Source organism: Mauremys mutica, chromosome 1 (assembly GCF_020497125.1).
Source record: "Mauremys mutica isolate MM-2020 ecotype Southern chromosome 1, ASM2049712v1, whole genome shotgun sequence".
NCBI lineage: Eukaryota > Metazoa > Chordata > Testudines > Geoemydidae > Mauremys > Mauremys mutica.
Genome location: NC_059072.1, coordinates 53,635,866 through 53,656,410, shown reverse-complemented (window position 1 = coordinate 53,656,410; position 20,545 = coordinate 53,635,866). Strand labels below are relative to the sequence as shown.

Here is a 20,545-nt window from a genome sequence, read left to right as displayed (position 1 = left end):
CTCACCAGAAACACTTTCACCAATTTAACTGTGTGGGGCACTGACAGCTGGAACCCCCTCCCGCCTCGCTGCATGGTGGCCTCCACCTACCTTCCTGTGGGGGTGGAGTTATTAGGTTGGTGTAGGGCGTGACTTATATCAGTGGGAGCAACACTGTATTGTAGACACTTACAGAGTTAGGTAGACGTAAGTTGCCTTACGGAAACCTAACTCTGTAGTGCAGACCATTAAGGGTGGCAGAATGTGGCTTACTCACTACTATCCACTCTGCAAATATAGTCTTGTTTTCTTCAAGGTACAGCTAAGGTACTAATCAGCATGATAACTGTGGAAGAATCTGGCCTGATAATGGTATTTGAATAGAGGGTTGAAAGTATTTTGAGTCAACAACTTCTGTTTTACCAAACTAAAAAAAACCTTTGTCTTTTACTAGCACAGAAGCCATTATTCAAATTGTTGTGTGTATTTTAGTATCCTGAAAATTAGGAGCTGTACTGTGTTGTCCTTAATGTTCATCTAGAAATAATGTTCTTATTGAAGAAGAGGGCAAACTTTTTTTTTTTATTGTATAAACGCAATTTTAATTAAGGTCAACCTGTACAAAAAGCTATTAGAATGAATACTAAATGAGGATATAAACAGCAACCATGATCTCAGTACACAATATATAACATACCTCCCAGTTTAAGAAGCAGTAACTCTAAACTGTTCTTACTCATTTGCTAGTGAACTGGGACAAGTTGACTATCACTATTTATTATGTACCCCACCCAGCTGTGATCTCCGCTCAGTTTGTACTGTTGTGCTGAACTGTAAGGCTCATATATTCTAGAGAAGCTTGAATCTGAGAAAGTTCCTCCCATTTTTATTCCACAACTTTATATTTTATTTTAGACATTCCTTTTATTCTGCTCATTTATGATTCATGTTTGTGGGCAATAGTCTATCACTGGTCTTTGGTAGAACAGATGACATAACTTTTTCAAGAACACCTGTTATATAGCATTTTTGTGTTATCATTAATAAGGCATCATGGAAAAAGGATGCATCATTTATAGAGAAGGATAATCAAAGACTGAAAAAAAAAAGCCATGTTAGACCACTCATTTTAAAGATTTTATTGTATCATAGTCACTTCAAATGTTGTGAAACAATTTTCTACAATCTTGAGCTTTTCTTCAGAAAGCAGGTTCTCCTGTTTTAGTTGTCCAATAAGAGCTTCCAGGGATTTGAGCCTACCTAAAGTTTTTCTTTCCTGTTTTTCAAGGAGTGTTATCTTGGAATGCAGCTTTGCAATTTTTTGCCAGAGATGATCCCTGTCTATGTCTTGTCTGCAATATGAATGCTCAGTTTGTAATATTTCAGTTTCACCATAATTGTTTATATATGCAGATTTTTGAATTTCTATTTCTTCCATGTCTATGAACTCCTGTTTAATAGGCATGAAAGAACTACTTACCATTGAAGGCTCTTTAGAACACTCAGCAGGCACAATGATAGCAATGACAGATTCTTCATTTCCATTAAACTGTTCGATAGTTCGTGTGATTGTACTGAAGAAAACTGCATTTTCACTTGGCTGTACTTCCACAGAGCAGACTGCAATATGTGAGTTAGGATTCTCAGCTAGATGGTCAATAATTGGTCCACCCGCATTTTTAAATTTCAAAGATGAATCCAAGTATTCAGGGTCTGTAACTTGCAAAACTGTGGCTGTACAACTTAAAAGATTCTCTACCGATGTATGAATATTACTTGCTTCTATGTTCTGGACAGTTTCTGCCATTAAAACAGGCGTTTGCTGAATATGCTGCTCTGATGAACTAAGAATTATGGTGCCTGCTTGCAAGTTTTCTGTGTTCTGAAACGACACTTTCTGTTGTGGAGGTTTGCTCAGGGTTGATAAGCAAATTGCTTGAGTTTTTTCATCTAGCCTTTCTGCAATTGTGACACTTTTCTTTGGCGAACAAGGCTCAAACGAAGCAGATACATTATCTGACTCTACACACACACTGATTTCCTCCCCATCCTCTGTTTTTATCTCTTGTGGCTTGTGCTGAGAAGAGTCTTTTTCCTGGAGGAGAAATGACACCTTTTAACTATAACTACATATAATGCACAAAAGTTTCTTCATTCTGTAATGTGCTCTTAAGTAACTATTTTTTTTGATAATCATTTTTTTTAAAGTATAGCTCAAAGATTAAACCAGTAATTTGTCAACAATCCATATATTTATCTCCAATAGAATGTTTTCCTTAAACTTTGTATACCAGAGACATTCTCAAGTATTAGTCTAAAACTCTGTGTAAAATAGTTTCAGGTTTATAAAAAACTGTATTATAATTCTTCGTGTAAATTGATGAAACATACAATAGAAGCACCAGGTTGCCTTTCTCTGACAAGCTGGTTAGTTTCTCCTATTCTATGCCCAAACATGTTATTCAATACAAATTAATGATGGATTATGCTGCTTTTGCATTACTGATGCAGCAAAGCAGAAAATCCTGTTTTTTCCACCTAATGTAATTCAGTGGACTGATGGTTCTTTCAGACAACCGCCAAGCAACTTTACTTTCACAGAAATTTAGTACAATGGTAGAAAAGAAACCTAGATCTTCAGTGCATAAGTAACTGCAGTGGGTTACATGGGTGTACGTGTGCATTCATGCATATGTGGTATGCATGCACATCCACACAGGTTGATTTTTAAATATACAAGCCAGCATGGTGTTGAAAGTTTGAACGCTTCATAAGGATGGAGACACTTCTTTTATGACTCATGGTAAGTTAACAAGTGGAAAGACCTTACATTGATACTGCTTCTGGTTTTAATCATCACCATCAAGGCCTGTCCTTCCCTGGCTACACTCTCTTCTCCCCATCTACACAAATCACATCTCCCCCATGTTTAGGATGAGAATCTAAATAAGCTTTTTGATATGTTGGTCATTAATATAAAAATATACTAACGTTGTGTGGTATATTTTTTCAATAGGTTTGATTTTGAAGAGTGCAAGCTGTAGAAGTTGTAGTCATGTTAGGCCAGTAGACTAAGAATAAAAACAAAACAAAAAACCTGTAAGCAACTTTAACTTTGCTCACTAAATATAAAAACAAGACAAGCAAGTGTTAATCAGAACGTGAGGACAGGATGTAAAAATTGGGTGTGGTGAAAAAAGACAAGGCATTCTAAAAAGAGTACATTCATAAAGATATGCCTAGTTCAGACCGCCCATACTGTTGACTAATCAAGCTGTTCAGTGTTTTCCATGTTCTTCATTGATAAGAATTAAGTAGGAGTTCAGCAGAAGGACATGGGTTCCATTGCATTGCAATTTAGTTTTGTAACACACTTCAAAAGTTAGAGGATTGAAAAAGTTATGTAAATAGTAAAAGCAGTTTCCTTACCTGTAGTACTATCATCTCCAAAGGGGATACCTAATGCTCAGTCAGTACTAGAGATTTAAGAATACAGGGTATCTCCCACAAGCTGAAACAGGGCTTCTTTGATTGAATTTCTGGGTCCTGCTTCATCTGTTCAGAGAACTGAGAAAACACCCAGATTCTCCTAAAATTCTAACCTAAAGTCCTCCCAGAACCACTGCTAGTCTGAAGAGAGAGAGGGAGGGACCCCCCCACCAAAATCCTATCTGGGTAGAGCGCTCACAAGTAGAGCTTTGAGGAACCCCTCTTTGTTTTGTATAGAGACATAAGACTGAGCCTCAATATGTAGCTGCAGAACCTCAAGCATGTGAATGAGGGATATGGTTTAAGGGATAAAAACCCAAAACACACAATCTTCAAAGCATGGAATGAAGGCCCATCACTATTTGACTGATTGAGCAGCGGGCATCCATACAGGAGAAGAGATATCCTTCATATATACATGTTTTCCTTAGGTTAAACACATATCTCAGGAGTTCTAGTGCCACACTGGCCTTCCTTTCAGTCAGAACACTGAGTGAGAGGATGTTTGCTCAAAACCTGTTAGTAGAGCTAGGCATTGGGCCCTATGAAGGAGAATCTCGGGTTTCATTAAAAAACCTCCTAACCCTTGCCTTTGCCATGATAGCTTTAGAAACAAACACAAGCCAATGTAAAATTATCACTAGTGTTGAAATGAGCAACTACCTAGGCTCCATTTCTGCATAGGATCTTAATTATTTTCCCAATCACATACATTTTTCATGTAAAAGGTCAATTAAGTTTGGGATGTGTTCTAAAGAATCATCTTGCATCTCTAGGAGTTCATGAGAGATGCACGCTATACCCCAGCCTGATGTGCCTATTAAAAAAACAAACAAACAAACAAAGTCTGGGAGTCGGGACATAGGTGCCTAAGCACCTTTATGGATCTGACCTTCTGATTCTACGGTAAGTAGGGTGATGCAAGTGTCTAGGAAGGGAGAAAATGAATAGATCCTGCTGTTATCTGGAACAGCTGCCAGATACAGTCAGTGAAATGAGCCTCCATGAGGTGCTGGGGAGGGGAAGCATGCAATATTAAGAGGTAGAGTGCCTTGGACAGAGGTGGAAATATTAACTTTTTTTTCCTTTGCCAGTGACAAGACAAGAATATAAAACTGATGCTTCCCCCTCCTTGTTTTGGGGATTCCCAAAACAAAGTTTTATCCAGGGAATGTTTCATGTATTTCTGACTGGGAAGAAAATGTGAAGGGAAACTACCGGTAGTTAAAATTTTGGCAGCATCACCTCAAAGTATTCGTATAGCTTTACAGATCAGTTATCTATGTAACATCTCCTCTATAAAGAGAGTGATTAGACTATGAACACAAATATAAAAAAAGGAAGGTTATGCTTCTGCTGAATGCAAATCACTACCTCTACATTTAGAAACAAACAACTAATGTTTAAGCAGTAATTATTTGAGGCAAGAACCATCTTTTTGTTTTGTGTTGTACTGTGTCCAGCACAATGGGGTTCTGGCCCATGACTAAGGCTTCTAGCAGCTATGGTAATACAGAGAATAATAATTTAATTCCATAAAGATTTTTAGATCATCCCAAAAAATTACGACTACTGTGTCATGAACTGCTGAATTTTCTTTCCATATTTTTAAGAAACTCATAGTTTTCGTCCTAGAGAGTTAAAACCTGTTTACATTAAGTTCACCTGCAATTCAAGGAAACGTACACTTATTTCTGGAATTCATTTATTATATTTTAAATGTTAAAAGTCTGTGTTAAAATGTTTTCTTTTTCAATGTTAAAGTAGCTAGATAGACACAAATTTCAGTTTTATAAATTAAGCCACGATGGAGACTAAATACCCATCTCTGTACCCTGCCTCCGACACTTCTCTCTACTGGATGCTTCAGAGAAAAGCAGTAAAACCCTGTAGTCTCCTTCAAAACATTTATACTAAACAATACTATGATATGTGTGAGGCACTGGGTCTTTACCTAACCAGTTGTATGGGAAATATCTTCATGACACAACATGGGGATGAGATAATAGAAGGTCGATAGTCCTTACAATTTTTACTCTGGCTAGTTTAAAAGCAGATCCCAGTAGTTATTCATACAAAGTGTAAAACGATTCTGTGCCCATTACCATTTACAAGATGTAACCATTTTTTATACTTGTGTGTAAAAGGAATACCTGAGAAAGCAACTCGTATTGGAAAATTTTAACTAAACAAGATTTGAGTATTATATTTCTGAAAGAATACATGAAGTATACTTAAGTTCAGAAAAAGATATGAAGAAGCTGATGATAACCCATTGTGGCATATTATACTCTATAAAGCAGTAACTGCTTTGCAGGGATATGCCAATGAAATACATAGCAATGAAAAATAGCAATATTTTTATAATCTGAGCCTGGACTCCTGATCCGTTAGTGATTTTTATATTAGAGAGAGGATTCTCAAGAAAGGGAAGACATACACATGCTGAAACTAAAAACATTTAGAAAAGGTAATGTTTTTATACCATATGAATACATTTACTGTTAATAAGAAGGCCCTAACAAAATTAGCTATTTGAAGCAAAATAGTAGCTGTAAAAGAAACATTAGTATTTGGACAGAAATTACCTAACAGCAATACTTCCAAGATTGGGTCTCTCAATCAAAAGTATGAAACTATTAGATGTTCAAAAGAAAAGTTTTCTGAGTATTACTCTGTATGTGTAGTTTTGAAAATTATACTCTACTAGTATCCAGCCAACACAGCTCTGTATTAAATAATAAAATGACACATTACCTGATTATCAGGTAAAGAGAAAATAGTTGGTATTGCAGTATGTTTCAAATATCGAATTCCCCATCGCACATCAAGGGAGTCAGGGGTAAAATGGTCACTGCACAGGAGCTGGTGCTTACTGGGAGTCCACGTGTCACGCTTCATATTCCGCAACCATTTCTCAAGTCTTTCTTTATCATGAAGTGGAAACCTGGTTTAAAAGATTCGCACAAAATTAGTTTTATACTTTTTTCAAATAAAATCTCTTCATCCCACTCCTAAGTCTTCCCTTACACAAGAATCTATCCTAGGTTTTTATACAGTGCTTATTATCATGGCATATAAGTGCTAAATCCAGTAACCATGAAATTTACATCTAGATAATCATGAGCAGGGAAATCTTGGCTCCAGTGAACTCAATGGTAAAACTCTCACTGATGTCAAAGGTGACATCCGACCCCAAAATCATCCAATAGGGGCTGATCCGGGAACCCTTGCTCAAAAAATGGTTTCCACTGAAGTCCCTGGGAATACTTGCTTCAGTAGAAAAGTAGGAGGATGTGGTCCTTATTTTGTTTTAACAAATAAGCAAGCAATTAGCAAATTATTGGATTCCACCTATTACTTTAATTTTGTTTTCATTATATTTCTCTTAATCTATTTGAGCACATTCCTGAGTTTTGTTTTTTTTATTCGAAAAGCCACTCTATTAGTTTAGGTTAAAAAAATGTATAAAATATAAATAAGAAAAAAGTGTTTCTGTCTCACTCTCCTGAAACATGAGCTCTAGAAAGTGAAAGACTAAAGCTAACAAAAGGAAACCGACTGGGGTAATTTCTATCATCAAAATTAAGTGAAAAGGAAAAGGAAGCACAAACATTGGCAAGATTTGTTTCAAATTTATTTTTTAAATATTGTTATGCAAAGTGACATACAAACCCCAGGGGAAATAGACTGTAGTGGAGGGCTAAACAGAAACAATGTAAGCAAAGCCATGACACTTGTCTAGTGATTCAGTTTCTTGCATGCCACATCTGGAAGTTTATAGACCAACATTTTTAGGCAAAATCAGTATGTTACCAGTGCAATCACTTAAAGAAAAAGTGAAGCATTTCCATGTACAGTAACATTATCATTCAGCCCAACATCTCATTTCACATCTTTGAGCAAAAAGACAGTACAAGACACCAAAAAGGTTAGCATTCTCAGCTCCTTAAATATCTCTTTAGTTTTGACATGTAGCCACACATCAAATCACTGTCACACTCAAACCACAACCTTAAGACTCCCTGTTAAGATATCAGTGATAACAAGGTGTCCTGGGGATGTGAAAAGTACTGTAGATGTCAGTAGTGGGGTTGGGATGAGTGGCAAAAGTGATCAGATACTCCTGGCACCTGATGAGCCTGTCTAGCCTAGAGCCTTTTTGCAGAGCCCACGCCATGACTTAATCCCAATGGGCAACCAGATCCCCAGCCGCCTTGGGCTTACTCTGACACAGACCCACTCCCCGAACCCCCTTCTACTCCCCAGCTGCTTTTAATAACGCTTTAATGTTTATTTCCGTTCCTAGCTACACACTGACCAGGCCGAGCCGCTGTCCACAGGCGCAGCTGGCCCGTGCAATGAGCAGAGCAGAGCGGGGCTGAGGAAGGGGAGCTGGGGGCCTGGAGCGGGGAGGTGCGGACTGCAGCTCCCAGAGCAGCGCCCCCGGCCCGGCAGGTCCCCCCGGAGGGGTACAGGGTGGTGAGCACAGGGCCTAGAGCCCATGGACAGCACGGGTCCTGCGCCCCCGCTAGAGACCCGCAGCGAAAGCGCGCAGCGGCCTGGGCCCGAGGGAGGGCGAGGAGCGGGCAAGGGGGAGGCCCCGCTCCCAGGGCGACGGGCCCGACCCCACGGGGTGCGATCGCGCCCTGGCGCTGCCGCCTCAGGATGGGGGGGCCCTGGGCTCCGGCGATGCGTCCCCTCCCGCCGCCCCAGCCCGGCCGCCCGCCCCGGCGGCGCTCACGGGTAGAAGCTCAGCTTGCGCTGGTCCCTGGCGCTCTGGCCTCCCCGGTTCTTGCAGCAGGACGCGGCGCAGTATCGCGGCATAGCGGGCGCTGGAGGACCCAGCCCGGGGCAGGAACCATAGACACAAGCTGCGGGGCGCGGGGATCGCCGAGACACCGGCAGCCACTGGGCGCTCGCCGCGACCGCAGCCCCACTTCCGCTTCCCCAGGCCTCCGACCCCCCCCACCCACGCGCACAGCAACCGGAAGTGACGTAACTCCGCCGGGTTAATAACAGCCTTCCACGTGCGCTAAAGCGGTGTTGTCACGTGAGATAGGGCAGCCAATAGTGTAGCGTTTCGTGTAGGATTCGCTCTAGAGTTACGGCCGCCGTGTTCGTCCGCCCAGACCAGGGGGGCGAAGAGCGCGCGGAGCAGCAGGTCGGTGTAGTGGGGAGGCCGCAGGGCCCCGGCTTTTGTGTTGGGGGAGGGGCGAGTGTAGGGGTGCAGCGATGGGGGGTGGAGGGGCGGTATGGGGAGGGGGTTCCTTGGGGGAGGGGCGCCTGGGGGTGTATCGGGGGGGCCTGGGTTTGGCGGGATTTCTCTGCTCTTTGGGGGGGGATGTTTTTGTTGGTCACTTCGATGTATCTCAGGTTCTCGGGTCTTTTTTATTCTCTCCCCCGGAAGGCGGGTGTGTGAAGTGCTGAGCTCTCCTCTGGGGCGGCGGGGGGGGGGGGGCGTCTGTATTGGTGTGGTGCTGCACTGCTGCCTTGGCATTGGGACACTGGGTTTATTGACAACTTTTTTTTCTTTTTCTTTTTTTTGACACGATCGTGTCTAATCAGAATAATGAGGTTTAATTTGGCTGTGAGAAAGGTGCGCTGGGGGAAGAGGTAATCTCCTCCCCTCCCAGACTTCAATCACTTCTCTCCATGATGAACTCTCCAGAATAATAGTAAACCCCATAATTTTATTTTCATTAAAGTTATGGGGGGGGGCAGCAATTAGTTGACCACATACAAACTGCAGTGGTCTTTAGAAGTGCTTAGTAGCATGGCTGAGGATTCTAGCTTACTCCCCAGCAAAGTGAACTGATGCTTGCGGGAGAGAAATGATGATACAAGACTGCTATATTTAAACTTGCTGTGGTGACCACAGTTGAGTGAGAGCCTTTGCCATTTGTAAGGACTTTGTACTAGCTCTATGTCCACTAAATTGCAGTTACATTTAATTTAAGTCATAAAATAGGATGGCTTTGTGTTGGGTTAAACCTGCTAGATTCCTTCCCTTTCTGTTTCGGTTTTCAAAAGAGTGGCAGGTAAAGAGAAGGAAAGATCTCATTCTCAAGCACTGGTTACATTTTCACATTCTACAACATAGGTCTTAGTGTCTTGATAGAGTTATATAAAATACCTTTTATGCCCTTGTAATTGAGCTTTGTTCTTAACTTCTCTAGTCTTGTATTAATAGTTCAGTGGTGTTTGTAAGAGCTGTGTCAAAGTCAAGCTGTTCCACTTGGTGCATTAAAAATTGTATGTAATTGGTACTATTATTCATGGACTTCTGTATATGTAAATAGGGCTTTACAAACAAAAAGAGATGGTAACTAATTGTTCTCCTGTCCCCTGAAGGTAGGGCAAGAAGTAATAGGCTCAATCTCCAGCAAAGGAGATTTAGGCTAGATATTAGGAAAATCTTTCTCACTATAAAGGTAGATAAGATCTGGACTAGCTTTCCAAAGGAGGTTGTGGAATCCCCATCATTGGAGGTTTTTAAGAACAGGTTTGATAAAAAACAGTCAGGGGTGGTCTACGTTTACTTGGTCCTGCTTCAGTGCAGGGATTTGGGGTTGATGACTTCTTGAGGTTTCTTCTAGCCTTATGTGTCTATGATTCTATTTGTTACAAAGCTCCTACTACTGTCATATTCAGTTATCTTGAAATGCATAAACATGCTCACAGTAAGATGATAGAAACAGGCTTTCAGGATTATGTATTTGCCACTAAGGAAGAAGTAGCTTGTTCATTTAATTATTTAATCAGTTTAATTATGGATTGAAAATTGGCACTGAATATTCCCTTGCTGGCCTGTAATATTAATTCTAAAGAAAATAAAATGTTGCATTTAAAATTTATAACCAGAATAATGATACTGCTGAAATCCTTATCATTCAGCTAATTATCCAACAAAGATTTAAATACTTCTTATTTTGTGACCTTAAATTCTCTAGTGGTTTATTGACAAATGGGCCAAACTAAAATGCTGAGATCAGGTTCTCCCACTAATTCTCATTCAAAATCACAAAACTCTTTTTAAGGGATTGTATCTAATAGCTAAAGCCTAATAAGGATTTTTTAATAAAGAAAAAAATGTTAAAGGTAACACACTTTAAACTGCTTTAAGTATGTCCTTTTTTTTTTTTTTTAAAGCTCTGAACACTCCCATGTAAAGTTTTCAGCCAGATATGGCAACATTTTGATAACTAGTACATGAAGGAGAGAAAGTGAGACTTATCTGTTTTCTTTCAGTTTCTAAACTGAAAGAAAAGAAAGGTAAGCAGAATAAACAGTGACTTTTTTTAAATGGTTGTTATAGTAAAGGTACTGATACTAACAGATAACAGCTTAATAAATTGGATTTAAATAAAGCTTTTGGTGCTGCCAAGAAAAAAATGCATCTATTTTACATAATGCCATGTTAGTAAATTCATATTGTAGTAAAGAAAATATACTGTCAGCTATTAATAGTTAGAGCTAACCAGATATACAGGACATGCTAGTCTTTTGCGATAGCCTATTGTCAATTAAAATACTTTTAAATATTAGCTATTTTCAACATGCTTTTGTGTAAATAAACTAAGTAAAGTCTGAATAGCATGGGGATGTTGAAACAAGCTGATCGTTGCATAAGGTTTGTATTGTGTTAGAAATAGTGTTTTCAAGAACTTTGTCTAAAACATTCTGAAGAACAGCCAGTTTATTCTGAATTGGGATTTCTTTTAAAATATGGTACAACTTCAGTATTGTATTTTTCATATAAAAATTAAAGTGCTTTACAAATTCTATACAAGACAATAGACAGTATGTAGTGTAAAACTGTTTTTGCAGGAAAGAGTAGTTTAAAATAATTTCAATTATTTTAATTTGGTAATAATGCCAGTATACAAGTAATAGAAGTTGAGAAGCTTAGGTGGAGTGAAAAGATTTGAAGGCAGGAGCAGAGAAAGAGACAGGTAGTTTGTAGCAGTTTTTGGGGAGCTGCAGGAGTGATTTCTGGCCTGGCTGCCCTTCAGTAGTGGGAGTGGATAGAGGAGTCAGATGCTAGAATGAACAGGGGTGCATAGAGTCTGTGGGCAATCTTGTAAATAAGGAGGGCAGTTTTGAAAAGGATACTAGAATGAAGAGGAAGCCCATGGAGGTGTTTAGAGATGGGCCAGATGCGCTTCTGTTTCTGGCTACTTGTGTGAGAAGTGCAGCAGTGTTGTTTACTTGCTGGCTTAGGGAAAGCTGATTTTTGGAAGTCTGTGGAAGAAGGCATTTTACTGATCAAGGTGTTAAGAGATGACTGGGCAAATGTTTCAGCATAAGTGGAATAAAAGGGTTTAGCTGAGCAATGTAGTGGCAGTGGTAATAGGAAAATATGTATAGACAGGATATGGAGTTTGAGGTTCAAGATGAAGTCAAGATTATGGATTTTAGTGACAAATTGGGGTTAACTGAGGTGGATGCTTGTCGTGCTCAAGAAAAGCATGCCTGACTCTATGGGATTGAGATGAAAAGCCACAGGTCCATACCTGTGAAGGGTGAACAGGCAAGAAACACTAAAAGTGTGGAAAAACATGTACAAATTAATGGTATTCAGTGTCAAAGTGGTAAAGTTTGAGATTAATGAACAAGGGAAGAGAATAGATGTAAAAAGAAGAGGGACTAGAAAGCTTCCTGTACTTGTACTAATATATTTAGTATTGAGCAAGAGAGATGCCAGAATGAACTGTACACTTGGCATCTAAATACACTGATCAAAATACAGTCCCGTTTTGAGCCTAGCCCTTAGAACAGAGACACTTGGCATGCTACTAGCCATGCAAATGTTTAGGAGGGCATTAGATATATATATCTGTAGTCTCCAAAGGGTTGGGTGGTAGGATGTCAGAGCATACAAATAGTATTGAATATACTTTCAGTATTAGTAGTCACTGAAAAGATAAACTATTTTAATAGGCTGTTTAGGCCTGATTTTAAGTTCAAAACCAAAAGGAAACCCTCTATTTATTTAAATACAAATGGGCCTACAAATAAAGCTATGTGTAAAGTCTTGTCTTATTACAGCTAAATATTGGGTTTGATCTTTAGCCATGAATTCTTTTTATGGATATATGTGCTTCTTAAAATCTCTCGTAATCAAGGAACTCCACAAAACAGAATTTGTTTATAGCAAATGTTTTAGGGCCCCTATCATCCAAAATTGATGGCCGCCGTCAAAGCCATACAGACAGAATTCTGACTTATTCAGGGGAAGTAGAATGGAGCTGTCATCAAGGCAAGAAATGTATTGGACCCATGCTCAGATTCAACATTTTCCCTGTCTGAGTTACAGTCAGTGATTCCCAAGGGAACTAGTGTGTCCACTCACTCACCTAATTCTGCACTGAGATGATATATTATTTTCTGAGTATGCTTAGTGCAGTCCCCTGGCATTCTGCTGGCTGGCTGAAGTCCAACTCTATCTTTGGGAAGTCGACGTCCCCACTACATATCTTGAATGTCCCTTGGAATAAGGAGAAGCTTCCAAGTACTATATAGCTAGGCTTCTTCTCGAAAGGATTCCTATTATGCTGACTAACTGAATATAGCATGTGCCTCTTTTGTAATTGGTAGTGTCTGTTAACATCAAGCTTTTCTGTTTAAATTACTGATGATGTGTGTTGTGTACAGATTTACTGGTCAACATTTCCTTAACCTGGCATTAGCTTGTTTTTTAGCTCCAAACTTTTTATCAGTATCTCTGATAAATTGTACAATTCTCGACTACCTGATAAATCAGCTATTTTAATATTCACAAATACCACACACTGCAAGTTCCCCAGTGCACTTTGATCTTGTGTTCTAAAGCTGTCTTAGGTCTTAAGGAAAGCTTCAACCCAGAGTGAATTGCAAGCGCTCAGTTCACTATTGGTATATGGATGGCTTACACATCTAACTCCCAATGATACTGATTATAAGTCCTCTGTATCAAGACTATTGTCGACCTTTTAGTTATCAAAACTGCAGTTAAAATTGAATTAATACCAAGTCCATCTCATGTTTTTGTTCACCTGGAAAGGAGAAACCTGCATTTTGTAATGGGAGTCTGTGGCTAGTGATCTCTTGCTCCACCACAGTAACCTCTTAGGCCATTCAGCTGGCCCTTTGAAATTAGGAGTGGGGGTTGGAATTCAGATTCTTTCTTGGAGGCCAGCACTAGGCCCTGTAGCAGCCCAGTGTGTGTGAAGAGAATGACTTGCTTAGGCTTCTGCTCAGTAGAGGCAATGGTTCTTGCCGGTTCCTTCTCAACCTCTTTGGGTGGCTCTAGCACGGCACAGCTCTTTTCACTTTCTTTCGAATGCTGCTGCTCGCTATCTGGTGACAGACAAGTATTCCTAAAAACAGTATGCGTAGCTGATTGACAAAATACCATAGTTGGGCCTTGTAATGAAAATGGCTAGTTAGTGAAGCCCAAATGTTGGCACCAGGACTATCGGAGGTAGATAAGGCAAGTGTAAATGTGAACAAAAGAAGAAACTATGGGCATCTCTGTTGCAGGTGACAGTGAGGTGTGGAGATAATTCAGATCCCCAAACCCATCATACTGCGTACTGAAAATTCTGCAGAAGGGAGATTCTCCAGCAAAAGTGAAATTAAACATGGTTCCATCTCTAATTTTTGCATGGTTCCTACTTTTAAACATTATAGACTTACCTGTTTTAATTAGCATGGATGCAATTGAATTGTCTTAAGTTACTGCCTAACTTCAGAGCAAAAAATTGTGACCATTCATATTCAAGTATTTTTCTGTCTTTTCTAGGCGCTTCAGAAATGGCTACCACACAGTCTGTCTTCACATTTGCTCTCTGCATTTTAATGATAACTGAATTAATATTGGCTAGAGAAAGCTACTATGACGTTTTAGGAGTTCCAAAAAATGCATCTGACCGCCAGATCAAGAAGGCATTTCACAAACTGGCCATGAAGTACCACCCAGACAAAAACAAAAGTCCTGGTGCAGAAGCAAAATTCAGAGAAATTGCAGAAGGTAATATAAATTATGTAATAGGATTAATGAGGGCTATGAATTGTGTAAATCTGTGAGCTTGAAAATGTCTGTCTATACTCCGTTAACTTTTCTACTGGGTTAAAAATTACACCAGTTTAGATATAGCAAGTTGTGTGTCATAATCAGTTCTAAAAGAGGGCCACAAAAGTGCTCCTGGTCAAAGGCACCTATGACAGTATCTTTGTCTACCATAACTAGAAATGTTCTAGTAGTAGCTAGAAGTGTCTTGTCTTAAAATATGTCTGATTACTATTTTGATTTTTCCCTCCCCTCAGTTGAATTTTAACATGATTTCAGTGACTGCTGTCTGTAACAACTTCAGATAGAAACAAATACTTTAACATTTAGCCTTTAAATTGATATTTCATCACGTATTTACTAGTGGCTAATTCTATTAAAATTGAAATGAGTGGCAAGGAGCAAAATAATAACTGGAAAGGGGGTTTTAAGTATCAGTGTCATAAAGGTAACCTTTTCAGTATGAATATATAATACCATAAAATGTAATTGCAACTCCCCTCTTCTCAGCGGTGTCTGTGAAGCTATCAGTAGTTCTTCTTTTCATGTTCTATAGGTGCTATTGATTCTTTCTCTTTGTTTGTGTATATTATTGAACGTTGTCATGACAAAACAATGCATTGTAATGGCCCAAGTCACACTTCTTTCTAACAGCAGAGTTAGAACTTTCTTTGTGTAGTGTTGCAATTAACAGATAGAGTAACAGAAATATGGTTGAAAATGTCCTAGCTGGGCATGGCACACATGTTGAAGTCCAGTGTTCTCTTGTGAAGTAGAAATATTGACAGACCCATAATTTTTTACAAGCTATGGTCCTGGGCCAAAGATCAGGTCGAAACTTCATTTCCTATTCTAAATAAACCTAGATTTGGGTATTGCGTGTATCATTAACTTGTTCATGCGAAGCACCACTATTTTGTTTGTAAACCAACCTTGTTTCCCTGCTGTTCTGCATTAAGCACAGTTTGGTTTAGAGATGTGTACTGCAACATAGCTTGTTCCCACTGCTTTGATAATTATCAAATGGAAAGTTTATTTGAAACCCATCACAGGATGACAGAGTTCCTGTGATAGGAAGGTGTTGAACAATTTAAAAGAAGGGGAAAGAGCTTGGCTTGCCAAGTCTTTTTACATTCCCATTATTTCACTACCATTTGAAAGAAAATATTTAACTGCTGTTCTTTAGTGCCTGGTGGTTAAAATACTAATTTATTTAAATAGAATATAGTCTTTAAGGATAAAATTACAGGATACATTTTGTCTTGACTTAATGCATGAGAACACTTTTATGTGGTTATTTTAGAATTACATGAATGTTCATTGAAGTTGTGGCTTAACTTCATTACAGGTATAATGAAAGTATCACTTTCATCTGTGCTTTTTATCACTGATGTGCTTGCCGCTTGAGAAAAAAGTGAATGTGATTTTTGACAGGAAGATTTAAATCTGATTGTACGTGAAATTCTGACCTAACTTCTCATTTCAATACTTCTACAGCATATGAAACGTTATCGGATGAGAATAAACGAAAAGAATATGACCAATTTGGCCATGGTGGAGGACAAGGAAATAATGGAAGCCCATTCCAACAGTCATTTAATTTCAACTTTGATGACTTGTTCAAAGATTTTGACTTTTTTGGGCAAAACCAAAACTCACGGTCAAAGAAGCATTTTGAAAATCACTTTCGGGGTCATCGGGAGGCTCACAGCAGGCAAAGACGTTCTTTCCAAGATTTCTCCTTTGGAGGTGGACTGTTTGATGATGTGTTTGAAGATATGGAAAAAATGTTTTCTTTCAGTGGCTTTGACAGTGCACACCAGCACACAGTACGAACTGATAGCAGATTCCATGGATCTAGCAAGCATTGTAGGACTGTCACTCAGCGCCGAGGAAACATGGTTACTACATACACAGACTGTTCTGGACAATAACACTTCCATTTTCTTCCATATTTCTCTTCCCGTTTCCTCACCTTGATGATTTTCTTGTTTAGTTGCTAGTATGGAACAGAAACTCTTCTCTGAACTGTCTGATAAACTATTAAAGTATTTAACGTAATTGCAGTAAAGAAATTCAATTAAACTAATTCTTGCATCTGAAACAACATGCAGCAAAGTGGGAGATGAGTGCCCCGTTATCTGTCTAGAAAGGGTGTGTGTGTGTGTGGGGGGGAAATAAATCCCATATCATAAAACAAGATAAATGGTTACTAAATTGAAATATATTTCAATCTTTTAACATATGAGGAGTTTTTTATATTCTTAACTTAACATGACTTTTGTCTATACCCCTGGTAGGATGTTTGACTTACTGATGCATGTATAGCCACATGAGTTAAACTAACTTATTGTGAAGTGTTACACTTAAAACTTCCTCTTTTTTTTTTTAATTTAAATTATCCTTATAGACTAGACTTGCAGTATTCAGCTGCTGTAGACGACGTTGTGGGAACTATGTATAATTCACACACAATACAGCAGTGGAAATTTAGCTCATCTCCATTTTAACTTGCATGATCAGTTCTAAATGTGAATGTAGAACATCTTTAGAACCATGTAATGAACAGTGTAAGGAACCATTGCCTGGAGTTTAGAAGTTTGTTTGTATTTCGAAATGTCCTTTCATTGGCCACAAGCCTGTAAAGATTTTAGCATGAGCATTACTGTGCATATGTGAGTTGTCTGACTCCAGTGGGACTACTTTTGTGTGTAAAGTTATGTACATGTAAGTCTTTGTAGAATCCTGGACATTATCTATCTAAAAAGTAAATATGAGAACCTGTATTATTGCAGTACATAACTTGCTGCTTAGTTATTTCCCCCTGGAAAATGGGGTAGTGAAATTTTTACTTTTTAAATTCTCCTCATGTTGCTATAGTGAACTTAAACTAAGTAAAATTAAATTCCTGTGTCTGATGTGACTTGTAGGTCAAACAAGTACATTTTTGTAGTAAATAGATCTGCAAACCACATTGCAGATTTCTTCATTTAAAAGAATTATTGGCCCAGCTTCACAACTTGAAAGGTAAACTCTCCTCAAAGTGAGTAAACAGCAAAATTGAAAGTTAGACTTCTTGTGGTATTTGTTTAGTTACATTTGGCAATTGAGTCTGCTGTAATGGTGGCATTTGCTGTACAGCCATCAATGAAGTCTGTAAGCCAATATAAACTGGAAGAAAAACCTTCAGTATTCAAATGTCACCCTAATAGATCTCTACATCAATCCTTGAAGATTTTCTTTGAATATTAAATATAGGACTGGCTGGACTTCCATGTAGTCACTGTATCAAACTGCATCTTTTCAGTAAGATGGCCGCCACGCACAATCGAGAATTGCCAGTTGTGACTTTAATTAATTTTTAGATATACATTTCACTTAATTTATGTGTGAACTTACTTTTTACATTGATTGAGCAAACAGAGTGCAGGCTTCTGTAAGTTGCAGTGTCCTAAATAGATTTCATCTGTTTAAAAAGCCCTAGACTAATTTTATTATAAGGGAGAGACTTTGCCCTTCAGCTCTCATTTAATATTTCTCAGCTACATCCTCACTCATCGTGCTAAACTTCCCACGACTGTCAATATCGTCTTTTGTTAAATTTCACTCACCTAGAAGTCTAGAAAGGATTTTTGTGTTATATTAAGTGCTTTCTCTTTCATCCTTTGTCTACTTTATTTATAAATTGACTAATACCTCATATTCTGTCTTTATAAAAAGCCAGTAATTTGTGAAACCTTATCAGAATGTGCAATATTCTTATGGTAGAAAGAAATTTTGCTTTTGTTTTTTGTGCAAGTAAATTTTAATTCTGTTGTGTACTTTAATGTAAATGTCTGCACTTTTTCCATAACATACTTCATATGGATATTAATCCTATGGATAAATTTAAGCAAAAATAGCACCTGTCATTCATACAATATGGGTATGTAAGTAAACAAATATTTATAACTTGAGTGCACTCTTGTAAACTCTTTTTTTCCCACGCCATCAAGATTACAAACATCTTAGTACTGTTTGGGGAAAAACCTCCTTTTCCCTTGGAGAAAAATTGTACACACTAAATGTTGGCAAAAGAAGGGCATGACAGCAAAATATATTCAGGTTGTATATTGCCGAACGCTCATTAATGGTGTAGACTGCTAAAACTCATCCAGGTAAGAGGCATCTTAGTAAAGAAGGTGTACAAGATTTATTTATTTTTATTTTATTTGCTTTTAAGTGGAAAGACTAATAATTTATAAACCACACTCCTAAGGAGTTCCGGTTCTGTTGATTTCTCATGGGCTTGAAGTTCCTTACCAAAACTAGGCTTCCACTAAATTCCTCCTCTCTCTAGCAGAGCCTGAGCTCTTCCTTTTGGCTGTTGACCCAGCCCTCTTGCCAAGGAGAGGCCTTTACCCAAAATTCTCCACCTACCTCAGAATAAAACAAGCCCAAACTATCCTGATTAATTGCATGTGGTACACTTGAAACAGGCAGCTCATTACCCCTCTTAAAACAACAAAAACAAATCCACCCTCCGTGTTTAGTAGCCAGTTGCAAGCAACTCTTGCCAGTTTCTCAGGATTCCTTTAGCTGAAGGTGAGAGGTCCTTTTCCCTTCCCTGGTTTAAGACTCCAATGTCTGAGGATGCTCCAACCTGCTGAGAACATCTAGAGCATGTCCACTTTCCTCAGCTCTCAAAAGTCAATTTGTGAAAGTCAACCACACAACTGACATTGCTAATGCCAAGTGGATACCACTTCAAAAAAAACAGCCTAGTTTAGCTTACTCAGTTCCATATTCCCTAAATAATATCTACTTGTCCTAAGAAACATGTCTAAGTCTTCAAACATCCCATAATTACAGGACTTTTTCAAAATAATAACTTTCACCTACTTGGGTTCTTAGGGAGGAAAAACCCCAAAAGAGGATTAACAGATTGGTGGAGTGGGCATAGAATGACTGGGGATGGAAGAGAATTGATAGGGAAGAGAACTAATGGATTGGGGAAGCACTGGTAGAATGTTGGAAATGAAGGACTGATGGATTTTTGGGAATGGTTTGTATTAAAGTGGCCACTTGGACTTTAAATTTGACTTACATGTGTAAATTGTTCAGACTTCTTACTGAACCAATTCAGGCACTCCTGCCCATACTCCTTCCTCAACAAGGCTGCTGTTAGGTCAATGCCTTTCAGAACAGAAGCTTGTGAAACATGCTGATCACTTACTCAGAGCTCTTACATGTTCTTTTCCTATTTAATTATAGCATCTGCTTTGTGGCATGCTCTGTAACTGAAATCCTGATATACCTTACAAAACCCTGACTTCAGTTACTCAGAAGTTTCTCCAGTTCTTGTTTTGGGCTGAAGCTTTTATGCTTGGTCTCTGTCTCTTATGGAAAAAACCTATCCATTCATTTGTGTTATGTGAGCATGAAAAAAAAAAGTACAAAAATGTAGTTAAGTGAACACTTGTGGATGAGCTTAAATGGCAGAGCTTTAAAACTTATGTGAAAAGCTAGTACTTTATTCCAAAATTCATATTTCAGGTTTACTTTTGAAACAATAGCTAACAGAGATGAAGGTACTGTAAACTTATTTAGGATGCTATTATATTAAATTTATGGGAACATATTAGTTTCATGGATGCATTTTTTAAAGAAAGTGCTTGCTAAAAGCCAGATTGAAATGGTTTCTATAGTATGGGTGTGTTTAATTGAACACATTGGGCAACATACTCCTGTCCTATGAAAAGATCTATGGGATAGTGGTTGGGGGAAATCAGTGATCTTTTCACTTCAGAATTTCCTCCTTGGTACGCTTCCCTTGTATAGGTGTGGTACTCCTGCTAGAGTAAAAGGATCATGACTAGAAACCATTCAGTTTTAAGAGTTTGCAGGGAATCCAGGTTCCATCCTTTTCATATTCCTCAGTTGGGGGCATGGGTGCTCCTGCACCCCCAGTATTGAAATGATTTACAGTTTGGTTCAATGGCTCTCAGCACCCTCACTATACAAATTGTTCCAGTCCCCCTGCTT

The 20,545-nt window shown here is 38.7% G+C and overlaps 2 protein-coding genes across 3 annotated transcripts; one reads left to right on the top strand and one right to left on the bottom strand.

Annotated features, from left to right (window-relative positions):
• Positions 1-669: 669 nt before the first annotated feature.
• THAP5 (THAP domain containing 5) lies at positions 670-8,461 on the bottom strand. Its single transcript, XM_044979077.1, has 3 exons — positions 8,213-8,461; positions 6,226-6,415; positions 670-2,074 (listed from the first exon to the last, which is right to left on the bottom strand). The coding sequence occupies exons 1-3, from the start codon at positions 8,293-8,295 to the stop codon at positions 1,118-1,120; spliced, it is 1,230 nt and encodes a 409-aa protein (XP_044835012.1). The 5' UTR covers positions 8,296-8,461; the 3' UTR covers positions 670-1,117.
• Positions 8,462-8,488: 27 nt separating this feature from the next.
• Positions 8,489-18,477, top strand: DNAJB9 (DnaJ heat shock protein family (Hsp40) member B9). Of its 2 annotated transcripts, none has more exons than XM_044979086.1 (3): positions 8,489-8,632; positions 14,255-14,482; positions 16,019-18,477. In XM_044979086.1, exons 2-3 carry the CDS (start codon positions 14,266-14,268, stop codon positions 16,453-16,455), a joined length of 654 nt encoding a protein of 217 aa, XP_044835021.1. In that variant the 5' UTR covers positions 8,489-8,632; positions 14,255-14,265; the 3' UTR covers positions 16,456-18,477. The 2 variants fall into 2 exon arrangements, with proteins under 2 accessions (XP_044835021.1, XP_044835029.1); XM_044979094.1 differs by lacking the exon at positions 8,489-8,632 and adding an exon at positions 10,723-10,743.
• Positions 18,478-20,545: the final 2,068 nt, after the last annotated feature.